The sequence below is a fragment of the Humulus lupulus genome, chromosome X, assembly GCF_963169125.1.
Source record: "Humulus lupulus chromosome X, drHumLupu1.1, whole genome shotgun sequence".
Lineage (NCBI taxonomy): Eukaryota > Viridiplantae > Streptophyta > Magnoliopsida > Rosales > Cannabaceae > Humulus > Humulus lupulus.
This window is the reverse complement of record NC_084802.1, coordinates 216467770-216483024: the sequence shown is the minus strand read 5'-3', so window position 1 is coordinate 216483024 and position 15255 is coordinate 216467770. Positions and strand designations below refer to the sequence as shown.

The 15255-nt window shown below is 33.5% G+C and overlaps 2 protein-coding genes across 2 annotated transcripts; one reads left to right on the top strand and one right to left on the bottom strand.

The window, feature by feature from the left end:
• The first annotated feature begins 1616 nt into the window (after nt 1-1616).
• On the top strand, nt 1617-9318 carry LOC133803932 (topless-related protein 1-like). Its single transcript, XM_062242076.1, has 25 exons — nt 1617-2409; nt 3047-3158; nt 3260-3439; nt 3535-3648; nt 3761-3919; nt 4146-4248; nt 4334-4466; nt 4585-4655; nt 4736-4886; nt 4961-5034; nt 5154-5202; nt 5289-5362; nt 5447-5542; nt 5633-5728; nt 5847-5974; nt 6058-6292; nt 6389-6550; nt 6850-6993; nt 7138-7248; nt 7386-7565; nt 7766-7894; nt 7980-8075; nt 8289-8477; nt 8683-8849; nt 8935-9318. The coding sequence occupies exons 2-25, from the start codon at nt 3076-3078 to the stop codon at nt 9125-9127; spliced, it is 3117 nt and encodes a 1038-aa protein (XP_062098060.1). The 5' UTR covers nt 1617-2409; nt 3047-3075; the 3' UTR covers nt 9128-9318.
• A 220-nt stretch (nt 9319-9538) lies between these two features.
• On the bottom strand, nt 9539-13709 carry LOC133804448 (heparanase-like protein 3). Its single transcript, XM_062242610.1, has 9 exons — nt 13196-13709; nt 12443-12479; nt 11429-11612; nt 11197-11345; nt 10887-11117; nt 10553-10742; nt 10321-10446; nt 10069-10168; nt 9539-9981 (listed from the first exon to the last, which is right to left on the bottom strand). Exons 1-9 carry the CDS (start codon nt 13433-13435, stop codon nt 9628-9630), a joined length of 1611 nt encoding a protein of 536 aa, XP_062098594.1. The 5' UTR covers nt 13436-13709; the 3' UTR covers nt 9539-9627.
• Between the last annotated feature and the right edge of the window lie 1546 nt (nt 13710-15255).

Below are 15255 nucleotides of genomic sequence, written 5' to 3'. Positions count from 1 at the left end.
CAGGAGAAAAAGTATCACAATAGTCTACTCCATAGGTTTGAGCATAACCCTTAGCAACAAGACAGGCTTTCAACCGAGCAATCGACCCATCTGGATTTACCTTAACATCGAATATCCATTTGCACCCGATGGCTCATTTTCATGAAGGTAAATCGACCAGGTCCCAAGTACCATTGTCATCTATTGCTTTATGCCAACCAGGATGAGATATGGCTTCACGAATAGTCTTAGGCATGGAGATAGAATCAAGGGAAGCAATAAAAGAGTAAGAGGGAAATGACAAGTGATTATAAGAAACAAAAGATGAAGTAGGATAAATGCATTGACATTTACCTTTACATAACGCAATATGAAGATCATCACTGGGGAATGGATCTAATGACGAAGAAGCAGGTGCAGGACATGAAATGGGAGGTGGACGCCTGAAGTACACTTTAAGAGAAGGCATGTCGGGAGTTGGGGCGAAGACAGGTTGAGTAATGGGAGACTCGTCGGTCATGTTGGGAGCTGTGGCTAAGACAGGTTGAGTAATAGGAGACGCGTCAGGAAGTGTGTCAGGGTCAGAAGAGGTGATAGAATATACCAAAAAATCATCCTCTCCCTCACGAGTAAGAATAGAGGATGACAAAAATAAGGCGTCTTTTCCATAAAGTTAAAAGATATTTGTTAAGATTGGGATCTAAACCTGGATATGATAATATGCTATATGAAGTGAAGAGAATTATCTTTCCTTGAGAAAATAACATGTATTTATAAACAGCCTAGAGAAGCTAATATAGGAAACTAACAAATTACAATTAATCCTAATATATTAGCTATTTTACAGCTAATATATACATATATTTTAACGAAAACAATAAAAGTTTTCGATTTGGTTATGTTCTTTGTTTCCCACCATATCCCAAACAAGAATAAGACTGAAAAAATCTAATACAAATTAATAATCAAATATCTAATGTAATCTTTACAGTATGAACATTGAATAAAAACCCAAAAAAATGAGTGTGAAAATTGAGCCAAAAAAATAGGACAAATTCGAATCTCAATTCAAAACTCAAAATATAATAATAAAAAAACTCAGATCACATCAGATCTGCCCAGACTTAGTCCACCTAGCAGCTTTGGCCATGCGATGATCATCTTCTCAGCTTTGTCTGTGCCTAGTCGTCTGCAAGCTCATCTTCCCCAAAGCCCCGTCCGTGCCCTTTTTCCGACGAATCCACTCGGCAGACGCATGCGTAGGAAGAAGAAGAAGTGTCTAGGAAGAATAAGAAAGTATTCACAAAGAAGAATAAGAATGATGGACAAAGAGAAATGACTGGGTTAGGAATTAAGATTTGTTTATTTTTTTAAGAAATTTTAAAATTAGGGTTTAGTTTTATTTATTTAAAGTATAATTTTGTTTAGAAATTGAAATTTTGTTTGATTGTAAAATTAGATTATTTTTTAATTTTAAAATGATTTTTTTAATTTATTAAGTTTTAATTAAAATTAGATTTTTTATAATTTTAAATTAATTTTTTAATTATACATGTACATTCTCACCCAAATACCCACACCACTTTTTCATTAGTCATATTCGATGGAAAGTAACAAAAATCCCACAATTCATTAATAAAAATAGATTGTGAAATTTAAAACAACTTGAAAAATTCGAATTCAAGAGTAAAAATCCTATTTATAATTTTAATATTTTAAACTCAACCGTGGTGGAACAACAAACCGCTTAAAAATTTGAAAAAACATATATGTATTGTATATAATATTAGATCTTCTTAAAAAAAAAAATCAACCCTCCTTATTAAGCCCTGCCACTAAGTCAACTGCTCTTAATATAACAATTCAAGTAGAGTTGGACATATAGTAATATTCAATAATTTATGTGTATTAGTTAGTAAGAATCTATGGTTGTTATTGGAACTAAATTTACGAAATATAGTTGAGAACATTAATTTCTCTTCCGTACTAATTATGTTATGTACAAATTAATTATTAAAAAAATAATTAGAAGAAAAATCTCCTCAAAGTCTGACAAAGGACCGAAAGCCACGCACGACAGACAAGCAGTTACCCCTCGCATAACCGTCGCTGTCATCTTTCCAACAAAATTCGAGACAGTTGTGTCAAGCGTCTCATGGTGGCCCCCAACTGACCACTATAGTACGCCATATGACTTATCAAAATGCCTAATGCTTACCAAATGATAAGTACCTGTGCTTATACCTCGTGGGTGCCGCCTTCTATATATGTCATTACTCATTAGCTTCTGTCCCCATCGATGTATTTTGGAAAAGAGAGTTATCTGAAAGAAATTCAAAGCAAAGAGAAGAGAATAGAATAGAAGAGAAGCGAGTGTTGAAACAGTGGTTTGTTCTGTCACTTGCTCCGATTCTTCTGTGTTCTGCGAGAGTGAGCTTCTTTCTTTACTTTGTTTTACCTTTCTGCCACTCTAATGGGTTGCTTTTGTTTTGTTTCTTTCCCACATCACTTTCTTTTCTTCACTCCATATTCTTTTTCTTTAAAAATCACGTTTAACATTGTTTTTGGCCTATGGAAACCCTATTTCTTATTTCAAATTGGATGTGTGAATTATTGTTTGAAGGTCTGAAATATGGAGATATTTTTGGTGTAAGGAGTTGAGTGGTTCCCTTCGTTCTTTAGACAGAATTTCGTTTTTTTGTTGTTTTTTTCTTCTTTAAATTCGTCAAAGCTGTAGTGAATATTCATATATTTGTTTGTTTGACTATTGAAAGAGGTGGATGCGTTTTTAGATTTTTATTTTTTTGTCAAGAAAATTATGTTTTCCGGGAAAAGCTTTCCCGAATCCCGAGAGAAAACTCTTTCATCGAAGCTCTTTTTGGTGCATCAAGTTCTTGCACGTTTCTTTTTTCTTTTTTTAATCTCAAAATAATAATAATAATAAATAATAAAAGATTTCTGGGTTTTGTTCTCTCTTTCTTGGTGTTTCTTTTTCTCTGAGAATTGAGTGGAGTTTTTTTTCAATGAATTTACTGTCTTTAAGTATTGACATTGTTTCATTTTGCAGGCTAAGGAGATAAAGAACACTTAATCGTGATGGCGTCCTCATTGAGCAAGGAGCTCATCTATTTGATTCTTCAGTTTCTCGATGAAGAAAAGTTCAAAGAAGCTCTTCACAAGTAATTTTAATGACCCTTTTGTTTTCTTAATCGTCTGTGTTAGTCAGTTTAAGCTTAATTGCAACCAGTTGTTTCTTTTCTTATTTAAATCTCATTTTCAGACTTGAGCAAGAATCAGGGTTGTACTTCAACTTCAAGCATTTTGAGGAGTTGGTGATGAGTGGGAACTGGGATGAAGTAGAAAAGTATCTTTCTGGGTTCACCAAAATTGATGACAACAGATACTCCATGAAGATCTACTTCGAAATTGGAAAGCAAAAGTACCTCGAGGCATTGGATGTGTAAGATGTTTCATTTTTTTCCCCTTGGTGTCTTGGAGCATTACTGATTAAAGAACAAATCTTTACGTTATATCAATCAATTGAAACCATTTCAGGTTTGACCGAAATAGGGCAGTGGAAATCCTTGTCAAGGATTTGAAAGTTTTCTCTAATTATAATGAGGATTTGTTCAGACAATTTACTCAGCTACTCACATTAGAAAATTTTAGGTGTGGATTTCATAACAGCACATTTTTTGTTTGTTTGTAAGTTGTTTGATTATGTAGTAGAAGCACAATGGTACTTTGTTAAATAAAACATCTAAAACATCTGGTATAGCAGGCAGAATGATCAACTCTCTTCCTATAGAGATACCAAGACTGCAAGAGCCACATTGTTGGTCGAAGTTAAGAAGCTTATTGATACGAATCCTGTTTTCCGCGATAAAATGGTGTTCCCAGACATAAAGACTTCAAGGCTAAAAATGCTAATCAACCAGAGGTAAAATAGTGACAGTTTAGCATAATTTTTAAGGTCAGTGCATTTTTGTTGTTTGCTTTTATCTGGTATCTTTATTACATGTTAAAGAGCAGAAAATTGGTAATGTAATCATCTGTACGAGTTATGACAAATAAACTAATTTTGTTGACAGCTTAAGCTGGCAGCATTCACTTTGCCCAAACCGTAGACAGAATCCTGATATAAGAACCCTGTTTCTTGATCACAGTTGTAGAAATTCCAACGACCAACTTTCACAGCTGAATGCAAGCAATCACCTGATAGGCTTGGCACCAAGGACTGATTACTTTCTTTCAACGGCTGCAAATGGGGTACTGATAAAGTTGGGGATTTTTTTTTATGTGCAATAAGTTGAGCTAGTTGTCTTATTTGTCAAATTTTTTCTTCTCCTACCAGCCCTTCCTTTCACCAACTACACCAGCTGCACTGGTTCAAACGCCAATTTCTACATGGTTGTCTATTCAATCAAATGTAAATCATCCAGGAGTTTCAGGAGGGGGTATTGGCTTTGGTGCTCAAGGCAAACCAGGTTGTCGTACTGCTTTCTAACCTGTCTGTCAAAATACTGGTTAAAGATCTTATGTTACTGATGTTAAAATCTAGTGCAAAATGTCTTTTGGATTCTGATTTTTTTATTTCTGCTATAGCTGCAATGGCAAAGGATCCTGGGGATTCTGAAGGTGCAATAAAAATGAGGTTCCCTGGAGTTTCAGAACCGGTAAGGTTTCAAAGCATGATAAGGACTAAACAATCTGGTCTTTGGATCAAAGCATTATTGTACTTATGCCTTTTCTGTAGACTATTTTCCCAGGAAATATTCCAGGTCAAAGTAACAACGAAGTGTTTAATCCGACTGATGACTTCCCCAAAACTGTTGCAAGATTACTAGATCAGGGATCTGTTACCACCACCATGGACTTTCATCCCACTCAACACACACTACTTCTAGGTAAATTTTTGTGAGCTTAACCTCTGAATTACAGTCATTTTAGTTGTTATTTTGACAAGTTTCTTTTTGTTCAGTTGGAAATATCGTGGGAAATATAAGCTTGTGGGAAGTTAGCTCAAGGGAAAAGTTTATGTCACGAAGTATTCAGGTAGAGGACATTAGAGCCAGTTCAATGATATTAAATGCATATTTTCTTTTTCAATTAGTATACAACGATTATTGCATCACAGATTGTGTCACCACTCACCATTTCTAATGGACTTTCAGGCTGGTATGATTAAGCGAGTTTTATGGACCCTCGATGGTAGTATATTTGGTGAGTTTGAAGATATATTTGGAGTATTGGTCATTATTTCATATTTCAGTTAAACTAAACTAGTTTATTAATTTTACATTTGACAGGAGTTGTATTTTCTAAAAACATCATGCAGCTGTATCATTATCGTGGTATAAATGACATTCGACAGCACTTGGAGGTAGAACATTGAATATATTTCTCTTATCAATTGTATGGACGTTTTATTCTCTCTTTCTAATAATGTTTATTATATTATCTACAGATTGATGCCCATGTTGGCAGTGTAAATGATCTTGCATTCTGTAAACCATCCATGCAACTATGTGCTATAACCTGTGGTGATGACAAGACCATTAAGGTTGGTTAGAAAAGAAAGAAAAAAACAGATTATTTCGTTGGCTGTGGTAAACATTGCTTTATTTAAAGGTTTTATGGATCCTATATATAGGTGTGGAATGTGGCTACTGGTGCAAAGCTGTATACCTTTGAAGGCCATGCTGCTCCTGTTCATTCAGTGTGTCCTCATAACAAGGGGAGTGTTCATGTAAGGAGGACTTAATTAGATTGTTGTTTTTGGGTTTGATTTTCCCCTTGTGTCTTGCTCAGTTGGCTCATTTACTATCAGTTTATTTAAAGAACTGCTCTTGACTTTTATTCCTCAGTTTGTCTTTTCAACATCAGTGGATGGGAAAATAAAAGCATGGTTATATGACCAGGAGCGATCTAGAGTTGATTATGATGCTCCTGGTCGATCATGCACAACGATGGCTTATAGTACAGACGGAAAGAGGTTGATCTATTAAAATGTTAGTTCATTTTAATGGTTTTAAAAATTGGTAATTCGATGTTTACTTGCATAAACATTTTTTGTAGACTTTTCTCATGCGGGACAAGCAGATATGGGGAATCTTATGTTGTTGAATGGAATGAAGTTGAAGGTATTGTAAAGAGAACCTACCAAGGGTTTTGTAAACCTTCTTCAGGTATTATTCAGTTTGACACAACCAAGAACCGGTTCTTGGCTGTTGGAGATGACTTTGCTATCAAAGTGTGGGATATGGATAGTGTCAACTTGTGGACTACTATTGATGCTGAGGGATACTTACCAGTAAGTTTTTCTTTTCATGAAATTTGTATATTTGAAACTTTTCTTAGCTGGTATTATTATTGATATATTTATTGTATCAACTCTTCTGTTATTAAGGCGAGTCCACGTATCCGCTTCAACAAGGAGGGATCACTATTAGCAGTTTCTGCAAAGGACAATATAAAGATCTTAGCAACAGTAGATGGTCTTCACTTGATGCGAACATATGAAAGTCATTCTCTACTGGCCTCAAGAGTTGCATCTGAAACTATGATGATGGTAAGTTTTTTTTTAGAATATATTCATGCTCTGAGTGCAAAGAATCTATAGTTCTTTCTGTGGAGAACCATCATGTTTCCAAATTCCAACTTCCAACTCTTGCCAGTGCTTCTATTATATAAGCTGATAAAAAATAAAAAAAATATAACAAAATTGAAAGATAACACTAATCCTCCTAACAATGATGAAAAAATAAACTGAAGATAAAATTCAAACTCTTGGATTATAAGCAGAAATATTCAAACTAATTGGATAATTCTCTCTCTCTCTCTCTCTAATGAAGTTGGTGTTCTTTCTAGAATTGTGGCACAAGAAGCATTGAGGATGTGAAGACAAGATTAATTGAACAAGCCAATTCATCAAGAATGTCGAAGCATACTGAGATCAGTGAAAATTCTGAGCTTCGGTCCTTAAGACTCCCAACTATGGCTAACATAGACAATGTAAGTTCTTAATTGTAATTGTTCCATGTATTTTGACTTACCAACAATAGAGAAGATATCAGCCTTTACTGCAATACTGCTTGCCAGCTGAAAAAAAAGAAAAAGAAAAAAAAGATTCTCATTCCTCTCTTGTAATTGTTGCAGATCTCAAGGTTGATTTACACAAACTCAGGTTCTGTCCTCTTGGCATTAGCATCAACTGCCATTCATTTGTTGTGGAGGTGGAATCGAAATGACCAGAACTTAAGTGGCAAGGTATGATGTTACTTGTTTCACCTTAAACTATGTCTTCCAGTTCCAGTTGAGTTCGAATTGGTCGCTTTATGTCCTAGTTTTTCTTTTGTTGCCTTCTCTAACAAGTCCAAATAGCGGTGACATTTTTTCTGGTACAGGCAACAACCAAGCTTCCTCCTCACTTGATGCAACCAACATCAGGCACACTAATGACCAATGACTTGACTAATGTTAAACCTGAAGAGACGGAATCGTGCTTGGCTCTTTCCAAGAATGATTCTTATGTCATATCAGCTTCTGGTGGGAAGATAACTTTGTTCAATATGGTGTCGTTTAAGGTAATATTTGATTGGGATTGAAGAGAACTTTTTCTAGATTAAGTTACATTTCTCTTATATATATGCTGGTTGGAACCACAGACATGAGTTAGTTTTCTTCATCTCCAAAGAACTAGCTCTCAACAGATTGTTACTATCTCTAATGTCCAACTCCCTTCTATTATAATAAATGATTGATTAAAGTTGTGGTTTTATCTCAGAAAATAACAAGTTTCATGTGTCCGCCGCCAGTGGCTACTTATCTTGTTTTCCACCCCCAAGATAATAACATAATTGCTGTTGGCTCGGATGATTCTACTATTGAAATTTACAATGTCCAAACAGATAATGTAAGCAGTTATTGTATCATAGACAATTGTCTTGCTCTGATCTTGTTCAATAAAAAGATACTGATTTTCTTCATTGGGTTAATAGGTCGGGAAAAAGCTTAGGGGTCATTCCAAAAAAGTTACTGGTCTTGCTTTTTCCATTGATCTGAACACACTCATTTCTTCAGGAGCAGATTCTCAGGTTCACACTCCATTCCCTATAAGATGTATAGTTTGAAAAGCACACGTTCAATCTTTCTACATTGTTGAACTTTTCCAAGTTTCCTTGTTCAATTTTCAAAATCTTAACTAGCACAGAAAAAACATGATACATTTTACACTGAAGTATGGTTAACTTAATATATCTACTAATTATCTTGAGGAAGTGACAGATTTTAGTATTCCATTTTCTCAGATTATCTCATGGAACACTGATAGTTGGGAAAGACAAAATAGCACTTTCTTGCAGACTCCAGCTGGAAGGACGTTGACAGCAATGTCAGACACACAAGTGCAGTTTCATCAGGACCAGAAACACTTCCTTGTCGTACATGAGACACAGCTATGTATATACGAAGCCTCGAAACTTGAATGCATACAGCAGGTAGAGATCAATCAAACTAAATTCAACATTGCTCCAAAAACAGTCATGAATCTAAAAATTCCAAATGTGTTATATCATGACATGGCTCCAACTTCAATGGTTTAACAATCGAAACTTAAAATATGCTACAAAACCTGATGGAACACTTGCTTACTATTTCATATGTTAAACTTTTTTACAATGTTGATCTTGTTTTCTGTTCTAGTGGGTGGCAGGGGAGTCTTCATCTCCAATTTCTCATGGAACATTCTCATGCGATAACCAGTTAGTGCTCACCTGCTTTCTCAATGGAGCAATCCGCATATTCACCGCTTCAACTCTTCAACTACAATGCCAGATCAACCCCACGGCATATCTTCCGGCCAATGTCACGTAAGATAGCTATTCTATCATTCTTTATTTACTCTTGGAAATAATTTTCAAACAAAATTTTAAGTACGTCTTTTTCCAAATGCAGTATTCGTCCAAGAGTACTGGTGGCACATCCACTAGAGATGAACCAGTTCGCTGTAGGGTTATCTGATGGTGGAGTTATTGTGTTAGAACCACTGGAGTCAGAAGGCAGATGGGGTGTTGTTCCACCTACTGAAAATGGTGTTCATGCAACTAGAGGTGCACATGCTGCTGCTTGTTCGGACCAAGGAAATTAGTGTCAGTTACTTTTAGTGAACTCAAAATTCGGAAACTAATGTTGGGTTAGATTTTTGTGTTTAGAATTTCTAATTTTTTTTTAGCTAGAATAATTTCATTTTTCATTAGTTTTTTTCTTCTTTTTTTGTAGCAATAAAAACTTCATTGAAAATGATCAAAATGTATGACTAATAAAGGTCCCTTAGTTTTCTATGATTTTGTTGGTTGTATTTTTTTTAGTTTTGCTTACAACTGTCTTTCACAAATAATTTGTCGGAAGATGTCGTTTTTCAATTTTGCTGTTGTTTTGTTGGAGGGTTCCAAAATAATTGTGTCGTTTTGAAGTACTGCTGTCGTTTTTAATTTGGTGCGTTTGTAATGGTGCCATTTTCGTTATAATTTATCCTATATCCTATAGAGACAAAACAAAATGTATAATATATATATATTTTGCTCTATGATTTTAAAATATTAGAGCTGCGCACAAAAAGAAGTTTCATATACGCGACAAATATTAAGACTAGCAGGCTGAAACATTGATGTTGGGAATGACAACAAATACAACAGAGTAAGGAGCCACAGTGATTGGATATGATACCCTTTTAAATACTGGTTCCAGGGTTGGGATTACTCCAGATGAATCTACCATTAGTACTTTTCCATTTAGAAGTATTGTTTGGCTATGTAAATCTCCATTTGCAGCCATTAAATGGTACTCTTCTCTTTCAATGTGAGACGTTGTTGTAAAATTTGTTCTTGGGTTTTGATATTTTTGTTGGGAGTTCGAAGTATTGGAGCTTGAAGCTATAGTTGAAACAAGGACTTGAACCGTAGTACTATTCTCTAGATTGATTAAGAGCAATGTTATTCCTTGCTGAAACATCAAATGAAATTGATTGAATTTCTTATATTTTTTCTCTAAGAGCATGAATGTGAACAAGTGAATGTAGACTTTGCTTACTCTTTTCTTAGAACAGTGAGCATAAGCGCGCAACTTGGCTTGCCCAGAAAAGCTTGTGGACAGGACATTGTTTCCCATCAATCGGTGCCAAAGAAGAGCACTGTAGCTCAAAATTGAATATTAGCTAAATGTACAAACGTTTTTACTATAAGTTACACCTAAAATATAAGGCTTTATTTATACCTATTTTCTTTCACACCTTATATGTTTATTTTGGCTCTGGAGAGATGGAATTGGTACTAGAGCCCTGACCTGTAATAATCTGGATTTGGGACAAACGTATTAGTATTGAGAAGACCATAGTTTCCACCAACTAATGTTTGTCTGCAGTATGTTTTGGTATCATAAGATGCTGCCATACCAAGCTGGTCCAAGTACCTGTTTGATTGGTTACAGAACCAGGTTTTCATTTATCAAATGAAGTTAAGATTGTGAAGAACAGAGCATAAAACAAAAAGCTGCAATAATCTCCTATCAACTTTACCAGAAACTGAAAACAAAAGCATTGGTAACGAGATTGCGGCCGCTGTTGTAAGCTCCTCCTGATTCCCCAACCCAAGCAACTGCTGAAGTCGTTGAATGCTTAAGAATGCTTTGAAGGCTACTCAAAGTCTTTGACTCGCCGCTGAGAACAGATGGATTTAGGATCTTGTCAATAAGATGTTCATCACTGCCTAAAAAGTAGGACAAAGAACAAAGAACAAAGAATTATATTTCCTCATCATAATTTCATTTAACTTGCTCCATAGATGCTTCATACTTGAACTGAAAACTAGAATTAGCACTTGATACAATGTTCATTGTAGGCAACTACTTACCTGGACCAAGGTTATAAATGTGGTGAGTGACTACTTGAAGAGATTTAGAAGCTTTGTTTATGAACGTTTTGAACCAATTGGGATCAAAGAACCCTCCTGGTGCAAGAACCAAAGGCTTTACTTTAGAACCTCCATAAATATTTTGAACTATGTTTTGAAGATGGTTAATGTCTGATGCATATTGATCTGCTGTGATTCTTGCACCAATTCCGTTACCACTCAGTTCATTTCCTGATACGAAACAAGCTTTAATTAGTTTAGACAAGCATCACTTTCTTATATCAGATTTCGATGTGTTGATTTTTCTTACCAAGTTCCCAACCATGAATTTGGTACCCTTTGTTCACTGTATACCGTATGAAGGATTCAGCATTAGTGGAATCCCAAGCTCCAGTTGCTAAGCCATGTGAATCTATTATCTTGCCACTTAGCGCATTTAGACCAAAAATAATAACATCCCTGCATTTTAAATTTAATGCTGTGATAATTTTGTTTTAATAATAAAACTAAAAGATCTCATATATCTAATATTTAATTATTACCCGGTTTGTTTGAAGAAAAGGTTTAGTTGGTCCCACCGAGATATAGGTAAGCAACCATGAGAGAAGCTAAATAATTCTGAGTCATTTTTGACAAAGTGGGCACAAGATTGTTGAGTTCTTTCACTCTCGTATATGACTTTGTCTTGTAAAGTGCCCCCTAGCCTAATCTTCAGGGGTGAAAATGCTGCAATATATACAACCAACAATACTTGTTAGTTTTCAATTGGGTTTTTAAGATGATATTATCGGTTTGTATGAGTATATATATATATATATATATATATATGATAATTCTCTTATAGACTTTACTTTAAGCCCTACTGGTAGGACTCTCAGTGTTCTCGACCTTTGAACAGTTTTTGGCGCGATTTTTTTTATGATCGTGTATATTGTAGCTATTTAGAGCATCGGCGCGATTTTTAAAAAATTCTGAATAGTTTACAGTACCGAAAACTAGGTTCAAATATGTTGCATGCGTGACTAATTTTTTTATGCGCGTGGAAAGCAACATGTTTGAACCTAGTTTTTGGTACTGTAAATTATTCGAAATTTTTTGAAAATTTGTAGGATGCTCTAAACAACTACAATATACACAATCATAAAAAAAAACTCGCGCCAAAAACTGTTCACAAGTCGAGAACACTAAAGAGTCTCATCGATAGGGCTTAAAGTAAAACCCCTATTAGATAATTCTCTTATATATATTTATGATAGGAACATTTGTGTTTTTGGCATATGAAAAAATTATAATCCAACTTTTTTTATATGATAATGTACTTTATAACTATAGTAGGCATCAACTAATTTATGAACATACTTAATAATTTAAGGTATAAAAAAATATAGAGTTTAAAATAATTAATTGTATGCTTATAAAAAAACAAATATGTGTACAATTGACTATTTAAATCATGATTTTGATAGTGTAAATTATTTTTAAAAAATTCAAAATTACTGGGATGGCTGATATGTATATATATATATATATATATATATATAAATCCCCTTTGTTACCTTGTATAGCATTTAGAAGAATGGGATTGGTGAGGTCCTATCACAAAGGAAAAGAAGATGCAATTATGAAGGTAAACATTAGAAAAACAAGATATAGTTTGTATGGTCATGACTCATGAGTTGAGAAGTCAAATATATAAGTTAGGGAGTTCTTTGCATTTGAAAGCGTCATCCAATCACTAAATCCAAGAACAACCCTTTCGTAATCCAATCAATAGCTTTTCGATCTGTTTCTTTATTTGACAGATAAAACCTTTCAAACCATTGAAAATAAGAAAAAAAATAAAAATAAAATACAATAATGAAAGTTATGAGACCGAGGATAAGAAACTATAAACGTCATCGTTTTGGCAGCACCCACGTAGTAGACTAGTAGCACTAGTGGAGTGAATAGATAGTTCCACATACATTTCCTCTGTTCAAAAACTAAGTCAGCCGTTGCAGTCGGATTGAGATAAAAGAGAAGAAAAAAAAAACATAACTGAAAGACCCAAATTTATGCCCTCATGAAATCTCTCCATATTCAGCTTCAAATAATACACAGGTTTTTCTCCTTAATTAGCCTCTGATCATATCTTATAGTCATATATTAATACCTAGCCAATTTAACAAACTAAAAAGTCAAAGAAGATCAAAACCAGTTGCTAATATATACATATATATGTGTGTATATATATATATAGAGAGAGAGAGAGGCCCAATATGAAGCTATATTAAATTGAAAGAATATATAGTAAAATTAAATATTATTACTAGATTAAGAAGAGAAGCAGTTCCCCAGCTACAAGATCCATAGTCGCATTTCTGAGGAGGCCACCAGTCAAGAGTGGCACAGATAAAGTCATTATTGTCTATTATTCCAGCGGGAGCTGTTCTGTTTATAAAAACAGTGCCTGACGTCGTTGTTTGGTGGGAGGCCCCTGAGATTGAACTACTCTGAGTAATAAAACGGTATATTCCAAGGAAGATGGCTAATAGAATCACTAAACACATAATCACACAAACACAACGTTTTCCATTATTACACTTGTACCTACTACTACTACTACTACTACTAACTCTCTCTCTCTCTTTTGATCTGTGATGGCTTTCATGCAAATTGAAATTGAAGGTCAGTTGATTTTTGTGGAAGGATGAAGACTAGATTTATATATATAATATATAAAGAAAAATTATATGTATGTATGTATGTATATTACATGTGCTTTATTTATTGTGTGCGTGGTATGTATGTATGTATGTTACATGTGCTTTATTTATTGTGTGCGTGGAACTGTGGTGTGGGAGAGTAATATTATGTTTATGTGTGTTGTATCGTATATATAGATATTATTTAATTGTTCGTTTATTTTTATTTGAGAAAAGAAAAAAACTATGGATGGTATTAATATATAATATTAATATAATCTTTTACTATTTTGGCATCAACACAATGTTAGTGGAGGAGCAACCAACCAATAACTAAGAAACTCAATCAAAAAATAAAAGTATTTAGAATATTTAAGCAACTTGGGTTTCTCTATAACCACACTTTTTTATTTTTCAAGGCTACTAATAATTAGCTTGGTGTGTATGGTCCTTAAGGAATGGTTGGTGATTGCAGACTTGAAAAGTAAGTTATATATGATGATAATTTATTGCTTACATGTATATATATATATATAGAGAGAGAGAGAGAGAGAGAGAGAAACTAGAAGGGAGAAAATTAATAAACCACCGAAGGGGCCAAGTCATTCGATTTTTGATATATATCTTCAAGACTTTTGTGCCTCACATGTCATCACAATCACTTGATTTTATAAATTAAAATAATTACAAATCACATTTTAGTTGTCGTCTCTATTGAATTACAGAAATTACTATATATATGCTTCACCACAAAACTCATGAATAATTAGTGGGGAATAAGATTTGTTTTTACAATTTCCCAAGCTGGAGCTATGAGCTAGGTTGGATGCTGATATAGATAGGGCACAAACTTAATATGATATATAAATATTATTCTGAACATATATCATGAACAATTTATACTATAGAAAATTAACTTAAAAATCAATAGGCTAAACCAGGGAAGGTAAAGAATTTATATATATATATATACTAGTTAATAGGTACGTGCCTAAGGCACGTACCCGGTAATTTAATTTTTTTTTTGTTAATTATTATTTTTTAATATATTTGTAAAAGAAAATTGTCATTTTTATTTGTTTAGATTATATTAATTTAATTTTAATTCAATTTTTGAAAATGAGAAATTATAACAAACAAAATGAGTAATTATTTAAATAAATAATTACCAATTCAATTATTACAATTTTTTCATGTTATTATTGACTTTATCTATTTATCATCTTTTATTATTAATTACAAAATATATTATTCAAAATGTATATACCTCAAGTGTAAAGAATAAAAATTGTAATCACTTTATAATAAATTAGTAATGTATTTTATTAGGTTATCTGTAATTTAATATTCAAATTATATAAAAAATTATAATAAACAAAGTCAAACCTAAAATATCCTGAATAATAAAATATAAAGTTTGTTGAATAATATATATAATACCGTTATTTTAAATTTGGAATGAAAACGGTTAGTATTTTATAATTTTCTTCCGGCAATTTTTGTTCCCAAGGTTTGAATTCGTTAATTGTTGTTGACATTTACTACCATAATAAATATAAATATAGGGTATATATATAAAACAGTAATTTCGACTGTGATCAGACAACCAGAAAATTCAAATGCGAATATAGGCCTTATTTCAGCACAACTCCTCTTTATATAATAAATTTTCAGTCAGAAAAGAA

Coding starts and splice junctions, on each gene's coding strand:
- LOC133803932 (XM_062242076.1), top strand. CDS start 3,076: ATGGCGTCCTCATTGAGCAAGGAGCTCATCTATTTGATTCTTCAGTTT. Junction 5,975..6,057: donor TATAGTACAGACGGAAAGAG/GTTGATCTATTA, acceptor CATTTTTTGTAG/ACTTTTCTCATGCGGGACAA. Junction 8,076..8,288: donor CTTCAGGAGCAGATTCTCAG/GTTCACACTCCA, acceptor CCATTTTCTCAG/ATTATCTCATGGAACACTGA.
- LOC133804448 (XM_062242610.1), bottom strand. CDS start 13,435: ATGTGTTTAGTGATTCTATTAGCCATCTTCCTTGGAATATACCGTTTT. Junction 12,480..13,195: donor CTGCTTCTCTTCTTAATCTA/GTAATAATATTT, acceptor CCTTTGTGATAG/GACCTCACCAATCCCATTCT. Junction 10,743..10,886: donor CATTTATAACCTTGGTCCAG/GTAAGTAGTTGC, acceptor CCTACTTTTTAG/GCAGTGATGAACATCTTATT.